Below are 21,804 nucleotides of genomic sequence, written 5' to 3'. Positions count from 1 at the left end.
TTCCATAAAGCTTCATGGCCTGAGGATAGCTTGGACTTACAGATTTATTAGAGATAAATCAAGTGAGTGGTTTTACACTACTTAACACAAATTCCAGCCATATTACACCAGAAGCTTATGCAAATGGGAATGATATACATGTAGTATAATAAGGCGAGGAATCAAACTCAGGCCTCTGGCAGGTTTTGCTTGTTACAGACCATGTTAAAAGACGGTACTTGCTTCCCTGCCTGGCTCTCAGCAGTACAGGGCTAACACAAGAACTGGTCAGGCATACATTACATTTGAGTGGGGTAAGCTATATAAATCCAGCATTGTTTCAGGATAGGAAAAATAGTCTTAGACACAGACATAAACAACAACGGTGAGTGAGCCAGTTTAATTTTACGCTGCACTCAGCAACATTCCAGCAATATGACGGTGGTCTAAAAAAAATTGTATCTGAACTGAGCAATCCTGTGATCAACAGCATGAGCATCAATCTGCAAAATTGGGAACTGATGACACGTCAGCAAGTCGCCTCTCACGACAAGCATTGTCGCCTTTTGTGGCAAGCATGGGTTGCTGAATACCTATTCTACTATTGATCATCACTGGTCCCAACACCGACAGGTGCTGCACTGACCCATGTACACACACAATGTCTGCATATACCCATTTTACAGTAACTGTATTGAATGTAACAATATACCTGATTTAGTAAACATTAATTCACCTTTTTAAACAGATTAAAATCCATGTACTTACATCTGTGACTTCAGAATCTTATGGAGAACCTAAATTAAGCTGCGCACAGGTTTACAATATGGCAGATTATTAAGTTCAAGACAACATCCAGATATAGTTACAGAAAATCCTTGAATGGAGGTAATGTATGACAAAACGTCAGTGATGCCATAAGCACAACATGAAGACATAGACTTATTACACATGATAATACACTCTAAAAAAACAGCAAATAAGGAAAAAATTACCAGTAATCAAGGGGAGGTCTCCAAATATGGAATCTTGCATCTGACCTTTGAATCTTAAGCATCTGACTTGGAATGGGAGATCGATTTTAAGAAATACTGAAACAAGTTGGTGTGTGTGTCATCCATAACTGACACACTGATAATCCAACATACCACTTGTACAAGACATACTACAATTGTGTGTCAAACAACACAGTCCTTGACATTTATTAGAAAAATATTGCAAAGTATTATTAAGATCTGTAAGTTCTGTTTCTGAAGCTGTCATGTTTTTTTTAATAAGACACAGTAACAAATGAGGAGCTACTTTCCAAAATAAAGGATTATGGGAAATCATTCTAGGGAGTCCTCCGTCAACGCAAGCATGAACATTTGGCATCAATCACAACAAGTTTTTTCTGAATGAAGTTCATATTTTTGAACTTCTTTGAATCACCATATTCATTGAATGACAGGTTGGCATCTGTTGAATATTCATGTTTGACAGTTTAACAGGAGAATTATTGTAGTACCTGCCTGAGCGATGTTGTAGCAGGTATTGTCAGTGTTTGAATACTGCAGCACAAAAAATACATCACAAAAAAGGTAGCTCTATTCCAATCTCCATTACACTATCCAAACAAAGATTTGATCAATAGTAAATCATTGATCATTCACACATCACTGAAAGTCATTAGACATTCGTGTCAGTATCATGCAAAAACATGTGTTGTAGAGTAACGGTATTGCAGGTATCAAACACATATTTCATCCAAGTGAGGAAGTGATGCTAGTTGTACGCTTCTCCTTTTCCACACACCTGGTGCCATCACAGGCCTCTTTAACATTTTAAAATAATTGTCACCATTATTTTGGATTTTACACTCAATGGAATCTATCACAGCCAGTTGACAACAAAGACTGATTACATGGTCGCTGACATTTAATGTTTATGCTGTCAGTGTATGGTGATGTAACCATTTCTTGTATGTATCCACTAAAGAATCCTACAACATCAAAACAAATACTGACAAGCACGCTGACAGCCTGTTTGGGTTAAGAATCAATTCTTTATACACAGCATAGCGTGAACCAAGTCTGTGTTTAATGTACCTTTCTAGAACTTGAGCCTTTATTGACATGGAGCTATGGTAGCAATGGTTGTCTACCACACCTCAAGTTCTGCTATTCATTGATCTTCAGTTTTGCCTGAATTTGGTCAGTAGGCTGTCCTTAATTGATTGATTTGTGGACAGCCTCAAGTGTGGAGCTATGGCAATATGCACAGTTCAGTTCAATATCTGCCACTGTGATAAATATTTCAGAATAGATGCTGACTAATCACAACATCTTATCACTATCCTTTGACCAATGCGATATGTGAAGACTTGGACATTAGTTAGGGTTTAATTAATGTCCATGTTGATACCAATCTCCTGTAATGATCCAGGTTGTCACTATGGAGGTATCCTTGACTACTCTATTCCAGCAATACAATGGTAGGAGATACAGGGTGTGACATCAGACACAGGAGCATTGGTCACGTGCATGTTTAACCACTGTTAATCCACAATCTTCAGCAACAAACACACCTAGTAACTGATGAGTAGTCTACAAGTTCAAAACAAGATGTGACATCAGGTGGTCCATGTTCAGCTAGCAGTGTTTCTCCTGGTGACAAGTAGTTTCAGTTCAGAGATCTGGGGTGTCCACCAGTGGTTGTTTCTTGGATGCTTTCAAACTAAATTTTGTAAATTTGTTTTGGGCGTTGGCTCCAAATCTACCAATGTTGCTGTATTGGGCGAATGTGGCCGTTATGGTATTTATGTAGATACATATGTCAGATGTATAAGATACTGGCGCAAACTTCTAAACATGTCTCAAACCAGGTACCCCCAACAGTGTTACAACATGTTAGTAGGTTGAGATGCAGCTGGTAGGGAAAGTTGGGTTACTCATATTAAGCATTTATTGTATTCTCTAGGTTTTGGAATAGTGTGGCAATGCCAAGGTGTTGGTGATGTGGATTGCTTTATGTTTGAATTTACCCGTAGCGTTAAAGATTGTTATACACAAACATGGTATTCTGACATGTCAAACTGTTCCAAACTAAATTTTTATGCAGAGTTCAAAGTGTCACTCTTTCCTGAGCTATATCTAAGCAGTTTACATACAGAATACGCATGCATGCTTACCTTGTGTAGAGAACTCGATATTATGCAAAATACAGGCAGAAGGCAGGGTATGGACCATTCGTTTTTGCCCACTCTGTAGTTTAAATGCTATTGAAAATGAAATTCATTTTATTTTTGTTTGTCCTGTCTATCATGATATACGTCTTAAATATTTTCCTTACTTACATGTGTGTACTATTAATCACAGAGAGACTCTTGTAAGAATGTTACAGTCCTCTGATATCTTACTGTTAAAAAACCTGGCACATTTTGTTAAAGACGCTGTCGGTCTATGATTGACATATCTTTAAAATTTATGAAATGTATCACCGATTGTAAATATTTGAATATAATATGTATGTGGGCCTGAGACCTTATTACTGAAATAAATGAATACGAATATGAGTAAATTGCTATCAACAGCGTCATCATGAAAGTAAACCTGTTTCAAAGTCAACCTTGTCCAGTCCCTCGTGTTGCCTAATTCCAAATGTGAAGCTGGATATAAACCACCAACAATGTGCTACACTTAAAGGAAGATACTGCTGTAAAGTTTCAGCTACCCTTGTCATTGTCTTGACATAGCAACCATTAAAGCCTTAACGGGATTTATCAGTGATACCCATAAATGGGGTAATTAATGGATGACTGTGTGTAATATGGGAAACACGTTTTGGAGTATATTTTGGCATCTGATGAAGGTGTGAAAATCAATTTGTAAACATTTTGTTTTGAGCAATCATCACACCATAACATGAAAAATACTCAAAATGAATGATTTGAGTCAAAACAGGTTGCACTGCTAAGAGGTGTGAATTTAGACCCCCTAAAGACCCCCTAAAGACCACAATGATTGGTCAGCTCAAAGATTATTATCTTTCTTCCTAAATGCAGACACAGTCAATACAGATACCAGTGATTCATTTGTCAAGGCAAACAACAGATCTCCAAAATACTACTCCATCACTTAACAGTAAGGCCCTGCAATATCCTTAATCAAATAAGAACATGATGAATATAAGACTGTTAATTTAAAAACAAAGTAAAACTGCCACAAATGTTACTTACTTCAATGTAAATCCAAGATCCAGATTCTTATGAAAGACCAATGTTGAGAGCCAACAATATCATAATGGACTGTCTCTGGTGGTTCTCTTCTGACCATGACCTACAAGATATATCCTTAATTCGGGGCAACAATCCGTCAAATCTCTTGACAATACAGAAGGCAAGATAAGGCAGAGGGCCTTCAAATGGAATCAATGACAAATATACTACAGCAGATAGATGATGAGTCTTGGGAACTGACAAGGTGAAGATGGTACCAAGGTCACAATATCGTCACAGTCCATTAGCAGAGTCAGAAGCTAAACTCCGAGGATTACATGGTAAATAAGTTTCAATTCTATGACAGTTGTATAGAGTGATATTCAGCAGATGGTCAAGGACCTATATATCGACACCTTGGGCATTGCTTTCTCCCAAGACATATGCCTTGACCTCACACTGAGACAAAGTAATAATCTTCTTTACGCTATCATGAAAAATTTAACTTTATTCTTCAGCCTACTTTCCATTGTGCATTAGGCAGATGGATGTTAGAGATGAATATCAGTACATATTTACCACTATATCATTTGTATATGATTCCTTTGAGTCTCCTTTGATCTAAGATTATTACCATGCTGTTCTTTGTTATCTAACATATGATCTGGTAAATGTCTTCAGCTCCAGTCATGTAATTTCCTGTAGAAAAATCAATAATCCAGAACACATAAGCTGCTAAATAAGTGAGAATATGCCAAAAGAAGGTGAAAACAGGGTACACTGGTAAATACTTGCTTCTCATAGACTGAATAATGGTATCATCATTATCAATTTAGATTAATCAATATGACATCATATCACAGGACATACAAGTTTGCCTTCTCACCTTAATGACATACTTTTCGTTCTGGAAAGAAAAAATCAGACTCCGTATCACTTAGAATTTCTATGGGGTTCAATACAACCAATTTCCTTTTCACTGATTGCACATTAACCACAATTTTTTGCAATTAGCAATGCCACAGAAATAAAAATAACTGTACTGAGCTGATTGTCCAAGAGCCGTAGAAAATTGTTACCTGAAGATATCTTAGGATAAGTGCAAATCAGAAAGTCTTTGTTAAGTTCCTGTGCCCTGTAATTCCCTCCCAGATGAAACACATCTTCAAGGTCAATGTTTCAGAGTTTCAATTACTCCCAAAAGAATAAGCCCTCGGTGCCACTTATTCTGCTGGTAATGACTTGTCTCAAAGGTTAGTACATGACGTTCATCAGGAATTGGGTTTTTCTACCTTTGTGAGAGGGAGATTTTACTGTTAATCGTCTCATGCCTCGAGGACGTAATGGCAAAAACTAAATGTAGTGAGTGGACAGCTGAATACATGAAACGACCTATTGACCTTTGGTCTGTTGACTAAAGATGGACAGTAGTGACAAATAGCAGTGGACAATTATCCTTTCGGAATAGTTGCTGACAATCAGATGTAATCTCAAGTCCACAGTTCATTTACTCAGTTGCTTCAAAAGATACGCAGCCATATTTCATCTCTCTCAAATGCTTGGCATTGTCATGATCAAACAGGTAAAAAGGCCCAGAGATGATAAGTTGCCCATTCTCGCAAACACATTTTGTCATTTGTAATACGGTTGCCTGCTTAAGTGCTTGTGACAGATATACTGGTACAGGTTGAAGGGCTGCAGACAAATATTTCAAGCTGAATATCTGTGACAAATATATTGTATTATGTCAAACTGCTTTAGACAAATGCTGATTGTTACATCTACACCTTAAGTGCTTTAGACAAATATATCGTTACATGTTGATTGTTACAATTGTACAGGTGTAGTGCTTCTGGCAAATATATTGTTACATGTTGATTGTTACATGCAGAGGTAAACTGCTTCAGACAAATATATTGTTATAGGTCCTGTGACATACTGTTTCACAGATATGTGGAGCTTCAGACATCTTGTTTCACATTGAAGTGCTGGTGACATATTGTTTCTTGTCAAAGTGTTGCTGACATACTTTTCCATGTCAAAGTGCTATTGACATATTGTCTCACATCAAAGAGCTGGTGACATCATGTGACTGTTTCACGCCAAAGTGCTATTGACATATTGTTTCACATCAAAGAGCTGGTGACGTCATGTGACTGTTTCATGCCAAAGTGCTAGTGACATATTGTTTCACATCAAAGAGCTGGTGACATCATGTGACTGTTTCACGCCAAAGTGCTAGTGACATATTGTTTCATGTCAAAGTGCTAGTGACATACTGTTTAACGTCAAATTGCACATTTGTCCATAAAATAACCTAATTTTTTCATACAAAAACAATGAAGTACTGAAAAACCAAGAAAGAAAATCAATGGTTAAATGTTTTAGGATGAACAATGAAATGCTGTTCATTTTTATCTATCAATGTGCCATATTATACGCTATTCCTGTGTAGTTTAATAGCACAATATCAGATCATGTATATTATTACTGACAGCAAAGTTCCTCCCTTGTGAAAATTGTTGAGGGCAAAGTTCTGTACACTGGGGTAGCCTAGTGTTTAAAGTATTACCTCCTGAACGACGCTCATCACTGCATCAAACTAGATATTTTCCAAGTTGAATAACTTTGCAATAAGTATGGTAGATGTGCCCCAGTAATTCTTTCCACACAAATTATAACCAGTTTTTATCAAATGTCAATTCATCAAAACATTCGAAATCTATTTTACCACCAACCTCGTATGTAAATATAGCTGAGGCTATGCAAGAATGAAATGTAACCCAGTGAATACTACCTATTTCACTATAACCCACCGAAGAGACCAGGCACTAATGAAGGATGAAATGACTTCTTTGAGTGGTATTTTTGAAATAACGAAGTTCAACATAGACAAAATTTATGGATAACAACTTCGATATGTCATGAGTGCAACGTTTTGATACAGATGCATTCATGAAATAAGGAAGTTGTTATTCATAAAGTTTGTCTACAAGGATGAAATGATGATGAAAGTATCACGATAAACATAATGGTGTTGGCATAATCTAATGATAATACTGATACCAAACTAGTGAGTGAGTTGGGTTTTATGCAGCTTGTAAGAATATTCCAGCAATATCGTGGTGGGTGACACCAGAAATGGGCTTCACACATTGAACCCATGTGGGGAATCAAGCCTGGGTCTTCAGCATGATGAGCAAACGCTCTTACCACTGGGCTACCACACCGCAAAACTAACCATAATGTCTTGATCTGCTTTGTAACCCTGCCCATGGAAAATATTTCAATCAATTTCCATGGAAAAGTACAGTATCACCTTTTGTACAGTGTCATGTGCATATGAAGATACTGTTATGAAGCAAGTGATATCATTTGGTAGACAGATATCAGCATCTGCATGAAAAGTTATACTGAAAGAACAATGCCACTAACATCCATTAGTCATCTGCATCTTTACTACACTAAATGTCGCGAAATGTGCAAGCACTTCCTACCCAGGAGATTGCCTGACTTCGAAAAGCACTTGTAGCAGTGACTGTATGGAAGAATCGCAAGGGTTAGACTTTATCATGCCAACTAATTACCTCCATGGTTCCTGAGCCAGGAATTCACTAATGGAGGCAAGCCATTGCTTTAAGTCCTGGTGTCATGGAACATCACAGGCTCACCATTACTTTATCTTATCATTATTCAATGAGATCTGTCAACTTCCAACAGGAATCTGTTCTGTTGTAAAGTTGCTGTGTAGCTGGGGATGTATCCTATAATAATCACTGACCCATGAAGAATTGGGTTTGAACTGGTCTTCAGTTACCCATGCTTGTCGTAAGATGCAACTACGAGGATTGGGTGGTCAAGTTCACTGACCTGGTTGACAAGTCACAGTATCCCAATTGTATAGATTGATGCTCATGCTGTTGATCATTGTATTGTGCGGTCCAGACTTGATTATTCACAGCCACATAGCTGGACTATTGCTGAGTACAGTATTAAACAATGACCAAACCAAACTATAACAATCACTGCTTCATCTTCCCACTACCAATGACACAGCCTGTGTTACATGGAATTCCAGCTGTTTTATGACCCCCCATAACTCTGTTCTGACAGATTCTGTCCCTGAAACTGTTGGTATTTGTATGTGAGTACCACATAAACTTCATCACCAACAGCCGCAGGGAAGTGTATTGCTGTGTAACACAACGAATATACAGACCAGATCCCCAACACAATTGCAGCACTAAATGAAGTTGTCACTACCGTGATTTACACTTGAACTGATCAGTGTTGTCAAACATCCAACTGACGTTACGAGATTTATCATTAAGATAATGTATTGCTGGACTACAGTCCTGCATAGCAGTGTTTGATGTGTTGAAACAACATTACAGCACAGTATGTACCAGGCTGAAACAACAATCTTCTTGTCTGAAACAACATGAAACCACTTTACTAAGAAAGTGTAATCCTTAATAAAACATATGTTTGACCACTCTCTAAATGGCAATATGTAATCACAACAGGATCTTCTAAGCCCAAACAACATCATAGCTCATTATGTGCTAAGCTGAAACAAATTATACATAGAATCTTTGGGGCTAAAACAACATTACAACACAGTATAATAATGCCATTGTATTTGTATGTTTAGTGTAAGCAGCAGTCTAAATTTGTATACAACATGTGTATGCAACAATGTATACTATACATGTTTATGCCACTACATATTGACATATATCATGTGTATACCACAATGTATGGTATACATCCTTGTATAGTATACAAGATGTGCATGCCATGATGTATGGTATAACTAGTGTATGCAGCAGTATATGGTACACAAGATGTGTATGCCACAATGTATGGTATAACTAGTGTATGCAGCAGTATATGGTACACAAGATGTGTATGCCACAATGTATGGTATAACTAGTGTATGCAGCAGTGTATGGCATACAAGAAGAGCATGCCACAATGTATGGTATAACTAGTGTACAGCAGTGTATGGCATACAAGATGTGTATGCCACAATGTATGGTATTGGTATAACTACTGTATGCAGCAGTGTATGGCATACAAGATGTGTATGCCACAATGTATGGTATAACTAGTGCACACAACAGTGTACGGTATACAAGATGTGTATGCCACAATGTATGGTATAACTAGTGCACACAACAGTGTACGGTATACAAGATGTGTATGCCACAATGTATGGTATCACTAGTGCACACAACAGTGTACGGTATGCAAGATGTGTATGCCACAATGTATGGTGTAACTAGTGCACACAACAGTGTACGGTATACAAGATGTGTATGCCACAATGTATGGTATAACTAGTGAACACAACAGTGTACGGTATACAAGATGTGTATGCCACAATGTATGGTATAACTAGTGAACACAACAGTGTGCGGTATGCAAGATGTGTATGCCACAATGTATGGTATAACTAGTGCACACAACAGTGTACGGTATACAGGATGTGTATGCCACAATGTATGGTATCACTAGTGCACACAACAGTGTACGGTATGCAAGATGTGTATGCCACAATGTATGGTGTAACTAGTGCACACAACAGTGTACGGTATACAAGATGTGTATGCCACAATGTATGGTATAACTAGTGCACACAACAGTGTACGGTATGCAAGATGTGTATGCCACAATGTATGGTATAACTAGTGCACACAACAGTGTACGGTATGCAAGATGTGTATGCCACAATGTATGGTGTAACTAGTGCACACAACAGTGTACGGTATACAAGATGTGTATGCCACAATGTATGGTATAACTAGTGAACACAACAGTGTACGGTATACAAGATGTGTATGCCACAATGTATGGTATAACTAGTGAACACAACAGTGTGCGGTATGCAAGATGTGTATGCCACAATGTATGGTATAACTAGTGCACACAACAGTGTACGGTATACAGGATGTGTATGCCACAATGTATGGTATCACTAGTGCACACAACAGTGTACGGTATGCAAGATGTGTATGCCACAATGTATGGTGTAACTAGTGCACACAACAGTGTACGGTATACAAGATGTGTATGCCACAATGTATGGTATAACTAGTGAACACAACAGTGTACGGTATACAAGATGTGTATGCCACAATGTATGGTATAACTAGTGAACACAACAGTGTACGGTATACAAGATGTGTATGCCACAATGTATGGTATAACTAGTGCACACAACAGTGTACGGTATGCAAGATGTGTATGCCACAATGTATGGTATAACTAGTGAACACAACAGTGTACGGTATGCAAGATGTGTATGCCACAATGTATGGTATAACTAGTGCACACAACAGTGTACGGTATACAGGATGTGTATGCCACAATGTATGGTATAACTAGTGAACACAACAGTGTACGGTATGCAAGATGTGTATGCCACCATGTATGATATAACTAGTGCATACAACAGTGTACGGTATACAGGATGTGTATGCCACAATGTATGGTATCACTAGTGCACACAACAGTGTACGGTATACAAGATGTGTATGCCACAATGTATGGTATAACTAGTGCACACAACAGTGTACGGTATGCAAGATGTGTATGCCACAATGTATGGTATAACTAGTGCACACAACAGTGTACGGTATGCAAGATGTGTATGCCACCATGTATGGTATAACTAGTGAACACAACAGTGTACGGTATACAAGATGTGTATGCCACCATGTATGATATAACTAGTGCATACAACAGTGTACGGTATGCAAGATGTGTATGCCACAATGTATGATATAACCAGTGCATACAACAGTGTACGTTATGCAAGATGTGTATGCCACAATGTATGGTATAACCAGTGTATGCTCCTATGTATGGTATACTATGTATATAATGCTACTAGTGTGTGTGGCAGTTTGTTGATAATGACACTGCATTCTATACTGACTTCTACCTGTTTGTGAAGCACTAATAGGGTATGCATTGATCAGTATTACTGCTACTCCTGACTAAAAGCTGGAGATTGAAGGCATCAAAGGTGTACTCCATGACCCACACAAGCTCACACAATTCCCTACATCCTGTGACACTGTCAAGGTACATATCGATCCTTCCATTTTACATTTCACATCATTATTTCATAATATCAGGCTGTCAGAAACTGTGAACATATTCTTACTTTGAACATTGTGCTAATATAAATTTTCTTTTTCTTTTCTAGTTTGAACACACAACATAACTGCCTGTGACTCTTTCATTATACATGAGAAACAATTTTTTTCAAAATCGTTAATGAGTGTGAGCTTGGTTTACACCAATTGGAGCAATATTCCAGCAATGTCAAAGCAGGGGGACACTAGTATGGGCTTCACACATTGTACCCATATGGAAAATTGAAAATGGATGACAAGCAAACACTTTAACCAGTAGGCTACCCCTCTAGCCCTCAAAACCATGTCAATATTATGTTTGATCAGACTGGAACAGCAAGGAAAATGTTTTGTAAATGGTGACTGAGCAATTATGTTTGGGATGACTTTGACTGTTTACTTGTATTTCTGTGTTTACCTGCATTGCGACATCAGAGTATGTCAGTCCCCTCTGCACAGGTATCCTCTGTCCAAAGACATCACTATCATCCTCTGATAAATTGAAAACACTTGCTGTCTGAACACTTGTCAAGCTTGCACGATCTCGATCCCGATCTCTCAAATAATATTCTTCTATATCCGAATCCTTATCACTAGTAACACTCCCAGATCGACCCATCGATGATAACATGGACCTACGGACAAAACTAAACACTCCACTTCCATCAGAATATCGTTTCTGTGAAGGCACGGGAGATCCTGATGCTTCAGAGTCTCTGGAATGTAAGAGGACATTTGTGAACTGGTCAGTTTCTCGGCGGTCATCATCATCACTCGGCGCCTCGCTTCCTTCCTCAGCAGTATCGTTGGCCTTGTCACCACAATAATCATATGAATGTCGGCGAAGATGTGCAACATCGTGAGGTAATGGCAACGGTGGCTTCTCGGATGATTTTTTATGTGGTTCAAGTGCAGTGACATCTTTGGGTATGGGAACACTAGCTGCCACAGTTAGCAGGTTATCCATAGACCTACTCACGGCATCCTGATATCGAAGTTCTGCCACTTTTCCTTTAACTTCAGGCTTTTTCTTGTTTGATTTTCTAAGCAGAATGGACGCTAAATACTTCCGAAACTGTGACTGATCTGTCATGATGAAAGTTGTTATGTTATCATACGTGTTTGTGGTAACATCTGACAGCACATGTCGACCACCTCTCCACAGGAAGTCCAGTCACACGAGAATGGCATAAGGTACCTACATGTGTACCTTGTCGGTTGAGTGTTTAGTTTGGACCCATACAAACATTTCAACATGTGCCCCTCTATTAAACTGACAAATTAAAACCAATCACATCCTTGTTAATCCCAAGACATTTCCATGCTGGGCACACAGGTGAGGGACCTTCTGCAATCCGGTGCTTAATTCAAATGTAGGATTAAAACACTTGACACACAATCCGATATCTTATCTGGCACGTTTGTAAGAAGCTCGTCAACACTGGTAAACTGTTCATTGGGTCTGTTGTAGCCGACTCTCCCTCGCACACCGCAAGCTGAGGAGATCTTAGGTCAAACAAATCATCAATACCTTTGTCAAATCCACAGCCAGACACGCTTACAGCCTAAGTCAATACCTCACAGAATCTGCTGTACCCTATAATAAGATCATATTCCTACAGGAAGGGAACCCACAGAAATACTGTATAAAATATAGATACTGAGTGTACTGTGGAAATTCAGGTCATGCTGATTAAAAATCCGTGAAACTCAATAATCCTTCCCATCCATGTTCCTTCCCTTGACCTTGCTGGTTATGCTTCACTGACCATGATCCTCTCACACTATCACAAGCAGCAAATATCTGCATGCAACACTTCTATCAAGCTCAGGATGAACTGTCCCACTTATGCTCAAAGCAACCACAGTCAAGATCTCACCAAGCAAGCATCCACATCTGTACACAACTGAAAGCACCTCCACAGTTTCACATGTGAGCACTCAATAGTGTGACTGAATGAGTGTTATGTAAGGGTACTTCCACTGTCCTAGTTCCAGACAAGAGTCACACAGATGACTGAATTCCTGGCTAACAGGTGGTCAATCTCCTTGTAGAAACAAACCAAATTTTCCAAATTTAAATAACAACCACTTTGTTGACAATCAGTGCATATTCCTTACTGATCTTTATTTCCAGATATCCAGGACTACAAAACTTGGTGTTGTAAATTCATTATGTCCTTTAACATAGATAGCAATATTAAATTCTTTAAATGGGTCTTGCCTTGCAAGTATTATGCAGCTGAACACAACAGTAGTGTGTGTTTTCCTGGAGTAAATCTTTCCTCAACGTTTGCATGTCAGTAGTAATTCTCTTCACTGTAGTAATTCCCTCATCCATTTGCATAACTCTCCTTTCACGGGAAATATCTCTCTCCTATAAATGCTGCTTTCTTGATTTACTGCAGAGTACTTGTGTTACATACAGTCATAGTATTGTACATCAGGGGTTGATATCATTCATATCACCTGTCCCTGGTGGTCACACCCATCAGCTATGTTATACAAAGCATTCTGTCATCACTGTGAGGCATATCTCAGGAGGCAGTTGTGTATATTATATACAACATAGTTCATCATGATGCTGTGTCACTTGTCATATAAAGATGTCAAACATTTGATTCGGAAGACCTTCACGGTCACAAGGTTCAAAATCAGAATAATTCAAATACAGTATATGTTACGCCAAGAAATATACCTGACCCAAGTTCATAGGGATATTGTTGTGTATCTTAATGTACTGCTTTCTGTTCCACTTCTGACATCTGTTTTGAATCCTGGTAGGATGTTATGAACTTAAACATCCTGGTTTCTCAGGCTGTGTTTATTTCTAAGAAAGCCAGTCACAGAAGTGGGTTATTTGACAATCAATCCTGGCAAGAACAAGCTTATATCACAGAAAATACAGAATCCATGTGAAATCCTACAACCTCATCCACCAGTGGTTGGCAGACAATGATACTGTCCAAACGTTGCGTCTAGTGGTTGGACCACAGACATGGTATATAACATCCTGTGAAGGAAAACATGAGCTCTGCATGTTGCATCACTCCTACACATCCCATCTTCTTCATCCGATACAGTGAGAACTATCTCACTGCCTCATTCCCACTCCAGACTTGGTCCAATGTTACTAACTCCCATTTCCATAAGCGTTGTGAATGCGATCGTCCCCTGCCTGAATTTGACTGGGTATTGATTTGAAGTCTCCACAGAGAGTTTCTTCTCTGGAAGTGTGACGGAGGAGAACTCCCACCAAAATCAAATTCAGAACCCTTCCACTGTTGCCTAATCACAGCTCTTATTTTCATCACAAAAGATCTGAAGGCAGTTTATCCATTTTTCCAATATCGGATGATTAAGTGAATGCTTGAATGACTGGTATCAACACGTGAGATTTGGTGATACAGCACCGTATCTCAGGATGGTATAAAACAATCTTATAGCATAATAAATTACTGCAGTACCATATCTACTCATTATCTCCCGCTACTGTTGCCCACAGAAACCACAGCACTCTGATTACCAAAATTTCCCTGATAAGGGTTCCTTGTTTTACTTTCAGGAAACATCATTGCGTAAGTTTTTTTTGTACAAGTGAAGCATGTATCAAATTAATGTAACAATCACAAGGTTTTTAGTTGTTAGAATCTCTACAGTTGATAGCTGTAGATTGGAACATACAATATCACTATTGACTAAAACTGATATTTCTGTATTTACATTTAACTCACTATTGAAATATTTTGACCTAAACTTCAGGTCTCACGGCCAATATCACCTTACTGTCACGTAACTGGGACTGAAATCTACGTGCATATAGAGGATAATCTGCCAATGTGATTGGGGATGGAAAACATCCCATATTAGAATAGGTATTGTATCTTACCAGCTGTGCTGTACCTTATAATCTTTTATCAATATTGTGGAAGCAACCGTAAATGAAAGGTACAACTTTAAGAGCTGGGGTATATACACTGTTTGCATTACCTGGTAATAGTGATACGTATATATTTCCACCATAGTGTCCATTTAAAAAAACAGACATTCGTGATAAGTTAAGTGACATACTGAGATGGAAGATAATTATGATTCATCATTACAAGTGATGATTTAGGGGAGGGTGAGGATGAGGCAGGGTAATCCATTTTGATCTTGAGATGGAGGGTGTGAAGGCGGAGGTGGGATGGAGAATATATTTTGTACACATGTACTAGCAGGGGGACACTGATTTTGAACTTACATTGTACATAAATCTTAGGGGTGGTGGGTGGGGTGACATTCGCATTGTACATCCTTCTTCAGAAAAATTATTTAAGCCAGAAATTATGAACGGTCCCTGATATCAACATTTTTATCATGAACATGATCTACAAGACAAAAAGCACAATTTCACTATCATTACTATCTAAATACAAGGGAGAGACATCATGACAACAGACTTAATCATAGTGTGTCAGTGAGTAGACAAGCTGCATAGCCCATACACAGTTACCTCCCTTGTGTGTGACACCATGAACATGTTACTATTTCTATTAATGTCTTTTCATTATTCATTACTGTCAGATTATCTCATTTATACCATACTCAGTTGTGTTCAATTCACTGAAACATCACACAACAGCCAACCATTGAATTTATTTCTTTGATATTTCATTATGACTTATAGCATAGATAAACACCTCTAAAGATAACAATATCACCTATGTGATGTACAATGAAAAGGTGACAAGACCGTCATCAAGCATATCACTATTCAAGAAAAGGACATGAAATATTCATTTCCTTTTAAGCATGATTTGTCTCATTACAAAGCCATTGCCCAACAGATTGACTCGCACTTTACACGTCTCCAGAGATGACTACACATCTGTGCCGTGGGCATCCATGACATGAATTATAAAAGCATGATGTTTGAAAACAATGCTGATTGTGCCATACAGTATTCCTCCACTGAAAACACTGGTATAAATATTTGATGAGACATATGTGCAGAGGCAGGGGCTTGGGTGGTGAATATCTCATGTGTGAAACATCAGCAAGTCCGCTCCCTAACTTGTCAAGAGAAGTGAATGAGTGAGTGGTTGACACCAGCCAACAACTTTCAAATGTATGTATGTGTGGTTTCTCAGAGAAAATGCTGATGTTGTTGATCACTAGATTGTTTGGTCCAGATTTGATTATTTACAGACAGCTGCCAAATAGATGGAATATTGCTGAGTGTGGTATACAAGTTACAAAATCACTCACTCTCAAAGACAATTCCTGTAGGAGCAACAAATACAAACACAAGTGAGTAACTCAGTGAAATTTGATAAGGTTAACATGCAGGGGAAGTGAGTGAAATTCTGTAGAATTCACAAGACGGGTATTTTGAGTGAGTCATGATATAAGGATTAGTTAGTTTCTTTTGTTTTTGTTTCTTGTTTAATGCTATACTCAGCAATATTCCAGCCACATTTCAACACCCTGTAAATAATTGGCTCTGGACCAGGCAATCAAGTGGTTAATATCATGAGCAATACAATCAGTATAGAAAGCCACAAGTCAAAAAATCTGACTAGCTGATCCTGTCATCCAACAAGAAGATTGGGATGTTGAAGAATTGGTGTTACCACTTTTATTAGTGTTTAAATAACTATTGCAGAAATAGCAGCTCTAATTTGCACACTCAGCCCATTTTGAGCTATTTCAACGTCAGTGCTCTGTTTGATGTTTGAAGTTGCAGTGCATCAAATGCCATGGACAAACATTATGCATGAAAGTGGCCTTATTTACATCTATGACTTGATGTCATCTCACTTAAGGAAGAAACTTTTGACAACAAAACTGCACGTTTAATAAGATACAACACCAGTGTACAGTCAAACAACCATCATTCAAAATAAACCTTGTGCACTAATATTTGATTATGTGTAAGAATCCAGAAATGAAAGAAATCTTGGATTAAATGTCACATGTGTGACAAAACAGTAATAACGTCATCTAGGCCTGCTCCATAAGAGGGCATAGGATGATGGAGATTACTGCTCTTTCCTCCCACGCTACTACTTGTCACAAAGATGCTGATATTAAAGCATTTTTTCCCCTGCTGCTGTGAGCACATTTTGCCACTTCATTTAGACTAGGAAACACATAATAGAGACCTTGTATGGACATTTATCACAATTGAGTTTACTCCATTCTTTTTGCAAGATGTCGATGCCTAGACTTGAACAAGTTTATAAGGCCAGACCAATTTTATTTCTTGTTTTACGGATATTTGTCCTCTGAAAACCTGACGGCAGGCGGGAAAATAAATAAGAATAAAATTTCCAATCAAAGTAATATTCCTTCTAAATACTCAAAAGTATTTCACTTTTGGCAATTTGTAAAGTGAATATGGGTAAAAAATAACCTAAACAGCATGTTCTTATGAGGTTACATTTTTAGCCATTGAAAACATTAGGATTTTATATTTTGAGCGGGGAAAATTAATTTTTATTTTTTTCTGATTCTTGTAAAAATACGGCAGGCGGATCCGTAAAACAAGAAATAAAACTGGTCTGGCCTTAGGTAATAATTAATAGTTTAAATACTTTTTTACAAACTATGTAATAGCTGACCAGAGAACTGTCTTTTTATCTAGATTTGAATCTTCAATGGATAGAATTACTATACATCCATGGCTTCAGCATTCAGTACAGCCTTGCAGCAAGGCTAGGAGATCATGCACCACTATGTGTTTGCCATGTTCATTATCAAGTTTTAATGGACAAAATCAGAAAAACAGATCTATGACAAATAATGATAGTGTGAAGAGTTCATCAGCACTTATGAATGATTATCTCAAACACAAGTGTTGTCGGCAATAAGTTAGCAGTTAATTATTTCACAAGCACACACTGTTGGTAATAATTTAACAGTTAATTATCTGAAACACAAATTCTGGTGGTGATGGCCCATGGAGAATGTAATTTTGGCTCTAAAAATCAACTTGTATCATGCCCAAACAAAATTGAACAATGTTTACACAGTAATGAAAGCTTTTGATGAGATGACAAATTAATCATAAAGATTAACTGTAGCATGTAGGCAGGGTCAGATAGCTTCAACATAGAAACAAAAGAAATGTTTGAAAATTATTGCCTTTGACACGACATTATCACAACCTTGGACTGGGGGTTGATATATATTTCCATGTCAGTTGAAGCCAATGGGGCGATATCTCAATAAGAATGTACATGTACTCCAGCCAGCCAGCCAGTCAGTCAGTCAGTCAACGCATCATAGCACGATTGCTGTTGCAATGTGAGCTAGAATGCCACCTATCATCTTGGACATGTATTTTAACAAGCAAAGCTGAAGCAACCATGTTAGTCATTTTGTGAAAATATTGAGAAAATCTACATTAACAATAACACGGTTGAAGTCGGAGAAATCACTCGAGTCTGTTGATTCTGGGTTCAGGTGTCATGATTTCTTCATTCCACAATTACAGGATTTCCGCCAAAAATCTCAATATTTGTGATGTGTATCATTGGCAAACATCAAATTCTGACATGGCCAATATTGGGGTCTATTATCTGTTCCTGACAAAGAATAATAGAGTAGCTGTTGCATTACTCTGTGCAGAGTTCAGGTGGATGCCAGTCAAGTTACGCAATAGCTCAGGAACCTATTTGTATTCATGAAGCTGCAACTCAAGTTTTGAAGCTATTAGGGACAAAATTGCAACTTTTAATCATTCGCTATCTATCTTTTTAACAAGTCATTGTAACTCTTCCCCAACCCTATCCTTATTGGCTGATGGTGACATTTCTCATAAAAAGGAAAACATTTTTCTGCACCATCATTGACAACAGCTGAAGTTTAATAGTCACATGATGCCGTAACTCGTAAATCAACTTCAAGCCTCAAGACATTTGGGAAGATTGTGAAACCTTTTCTTATTTTTCACAACTTTCTTGTGCAGTCAAGAAAAATAACCTCCATCATATGGACCATCACCATCTGAAATACCTTTGGTGTAGGCAGTAATAGGAATGTACATCAAATATCAGTCTCACTGGCCCATTCAAGATTTAATAATTGGTGCACTCGCCTGGTGTATATCTTGTGTCCATTCATTTAACTGCATAGAATACACTTCCATCAAACCACCTACTTACAGATAATGACAAACAGGATGGGACGTACAGATGAACACATAGCTAACGACAAACAGGATGGGACGTACAGATGAAGATGACAGATATGTTTTAGTTCACTCGTGACTGAACAGCCATGCAAAGAACAATCTACCAATCCCAAAATAAACCAACCCATTAAAAGAGAGGATGTTATATCACTGCTGGCATCTTGAGAAAGTCTTCCTTTTGTCATCCTCATTTCATATCTGGGTGATAAAACACAACCAGTTTATTTTAACCAGCAGTTTTATGATAAGGAAACTATTGCTCACAAATTGCAGCTAAAATATCTTGTATTATTCATGCACATTCCAGTGTTTTATGGCTTTGTTCATAGCTACAAAGTCTGATATAAATGGTCAATTTCAGGAAGTGTCATCTTCTCAATTTCAGTCGTGTTTTATGAGAAATAGTTTGAAACTTGTAAATCATTTGGAAAGACTATTTGCAAGTTTTATTATTAGCTGCTAATGTGAGTAGGGTAACTTAAGAAGAATGGTGTTTAATTATTCTTAGCTAGTTAGCTCCTTCACAGGCAACAGTTGACGTCGTACCTGGATAAGGTAACATGGGTCATTGCAGATATCTCTTTCGGGATAACAAACAGTAATGGTTGGTGGATAGCCTTATATGTAAGATATTTACCTATGGTGCTAAACATCTTATTTTCACTTCAAAGACAGGTGAAATATTTCTCCATTATTGGGTCCGTTAATGGGACGTTGTGACAATAATGACTCAAGTGAAGTTTACCGTTTTCATGAACACCCAGCGTTGAAACTGATTGTCAGTGATCCACTCACATATATTTACTTAATTATCTGAGCCAAATTTAAATTTGTTCCTCGATATAATCAATACCACATATTCTCTGATGGTAATGATATACTGTTTTTTTCTGTACAACATTGAAGCAAGTTGAATATTAAACTGTACAAATTGTGAATGGAGACAATCTGTAAGATAATACCCTTCTAAAAACTATACTTTTCAAAATATGATGCACTGGATTTCATAGACAAATCCTAAGCTCTAATAATGTTATGTCATACTGTAGGGCACAAAATACCCAACCTGCCAGTAAAAGCAGCAACTGCATTATGTTACAATCATGTCCCATATCCTCCAATTGCAGTCCTTATACAACACAGCACTGTCAAGCAAAACGATATTTACCACCATTATCATGTTTTTTAACCAATTATATAACTATGATCTTTCGTTTAAGAATTATATTCATGAGTTCAAATCAATCAATTACAAATGTCAGATTTTCCTTGTTTTCCATTATCTGTTATATTTCTGTCATGTACATAATATTTTATAGGACTTGTCACTGTCAGGAGGTTGAGATGAAATTGGGTTTAAGCTGTTATGAAGAGTATTCAACTGACACAGACATGAGCCTATAAGTGTGTGCGCATGTGTGTGTGCAAGTGTCCATACCGGCACACAAATGCACTTAATTCGCATGCACAGTGATGTTGGTTTAACATTGCAAATGCATGTTTTACTGTGTATACTAAGACACTATACCTTAATTTAAAGGGATTCCCCATTCAGACCAAGAATACTTATTCTCAGCTGACCAGTCCTTGTCTTATCCCAGTCTAAGTAAACTTATCCTCAGTACTTTTTGTTACACTCCACTACTGAGTCTAACAAAACCTTATGGGAGGTCGCGTCAGGTAACCTTTGAGATTGACCAATCAGAACACATCTTACCAAATCGCGAAAGTGCACATTCGCGCATACCTTTTGAACATTTTATCTTGAAAAGGTTTGTACCCGATCGATTCTGAATGCTATATAGCGTACGCTTGCTTCTGGGTGATGCACACGGCGTACGTACAACCATGACAACTGTGAGTAAACAGTCGCTGAAAATAGTGTTTTTGGCAATATTTAAGGATGTCATCTTGCGGAAATATTAGCTGATGGTAACCATGTCAACTGAAAGCCCAAAGCATATATACTGCAAGTCAAATTGTATTAGATGCAGATTTTTGTTTGTGGAGAGATCTGTGTCAGTGACTTGAATATTTTGAAAGTCCCTCCGACCCATAAATAGTAGCCATTGTCTGATTGGTTAAATCTATTTAACCATCTTGCGTTTGACTGGACAGTCATTGGTTGTTCAAAGGTTACCTGATGCAACAGTTAGACTCAGTGGTGGAATGTAACGAAATACACTGAGACTAAGGTTACTTAGACTGTGTCTTAATGATCATGACAGCACAAGGCAGGGTAAATACAAGTACCATTTTTTCACGACATATGATGTGATGTGGGTGGGAAGTACACCACAAGCCTT

At 37.9% G+C, this 21,804-nt stretch overlaps 2 protein-coding genes across 4 annotated transcripts in view; one reads left to right on the top strand and one right to left on the bottom strand.

The window, feature by feature from the left end:
- Nucleotides 1-21,804, top strand: part of LOC137277734 (T-complex protein 1 subunit gamma-like) — a 223,035-nt gene that overhangs the window by 76,561 nt on the left and 124,670 nt on the right. The window lies entirely within an intron of this gene.
- LOC137277725 (multiple C2 and transmembrane domain-containing protein 1-like) overlaps nt 1-21,804 on the bottom strand; it is a 172,392-nt gene that overhangs the window by 70,806 nt on the left and 79,782 nt on the right. For 2 of the 3 annotated variants that reach the window (XM_067809615.1, XM_067809617.1), the window contains exon 1: nt 11,738-13,071. The exons of the other annotated variant lie outside the window; for it this stretch is intronic. In XM_067809615.1, the coding sequence (XP_067665716.1) occupies nt 11,738-12,412 (675 nt within the window). In that variant the 5' untranslated portion in view covers nt 12,413-13,071. Of the gene's footprint in view, nt 1-11,737; nt 13,072-21,804 lie in introns of those variants that run through there. 3 annotated transcript variants of the gene reach the window in all.

Source organism: Haliotis asinina, chromosome 3 (assembly GCF_037392515.1).
Source record: "Haliotis asinina isolate JCU_RB_2024 chromosome 3, JCU_Hal_asi_v2, whole genome shotgun sequence".
Lineage (NCBI taxonomy): Eukaryota > Metazoa > Mollusca > Gastropoda > Lepetellida > Haliotidae > Haliotis > Haliotis asinina.
The sequence above is the reverse complement of the archived record's forward strand: the minus strand, read 5'-3'. Positions and strand labels throughout refer to the sequence as shown.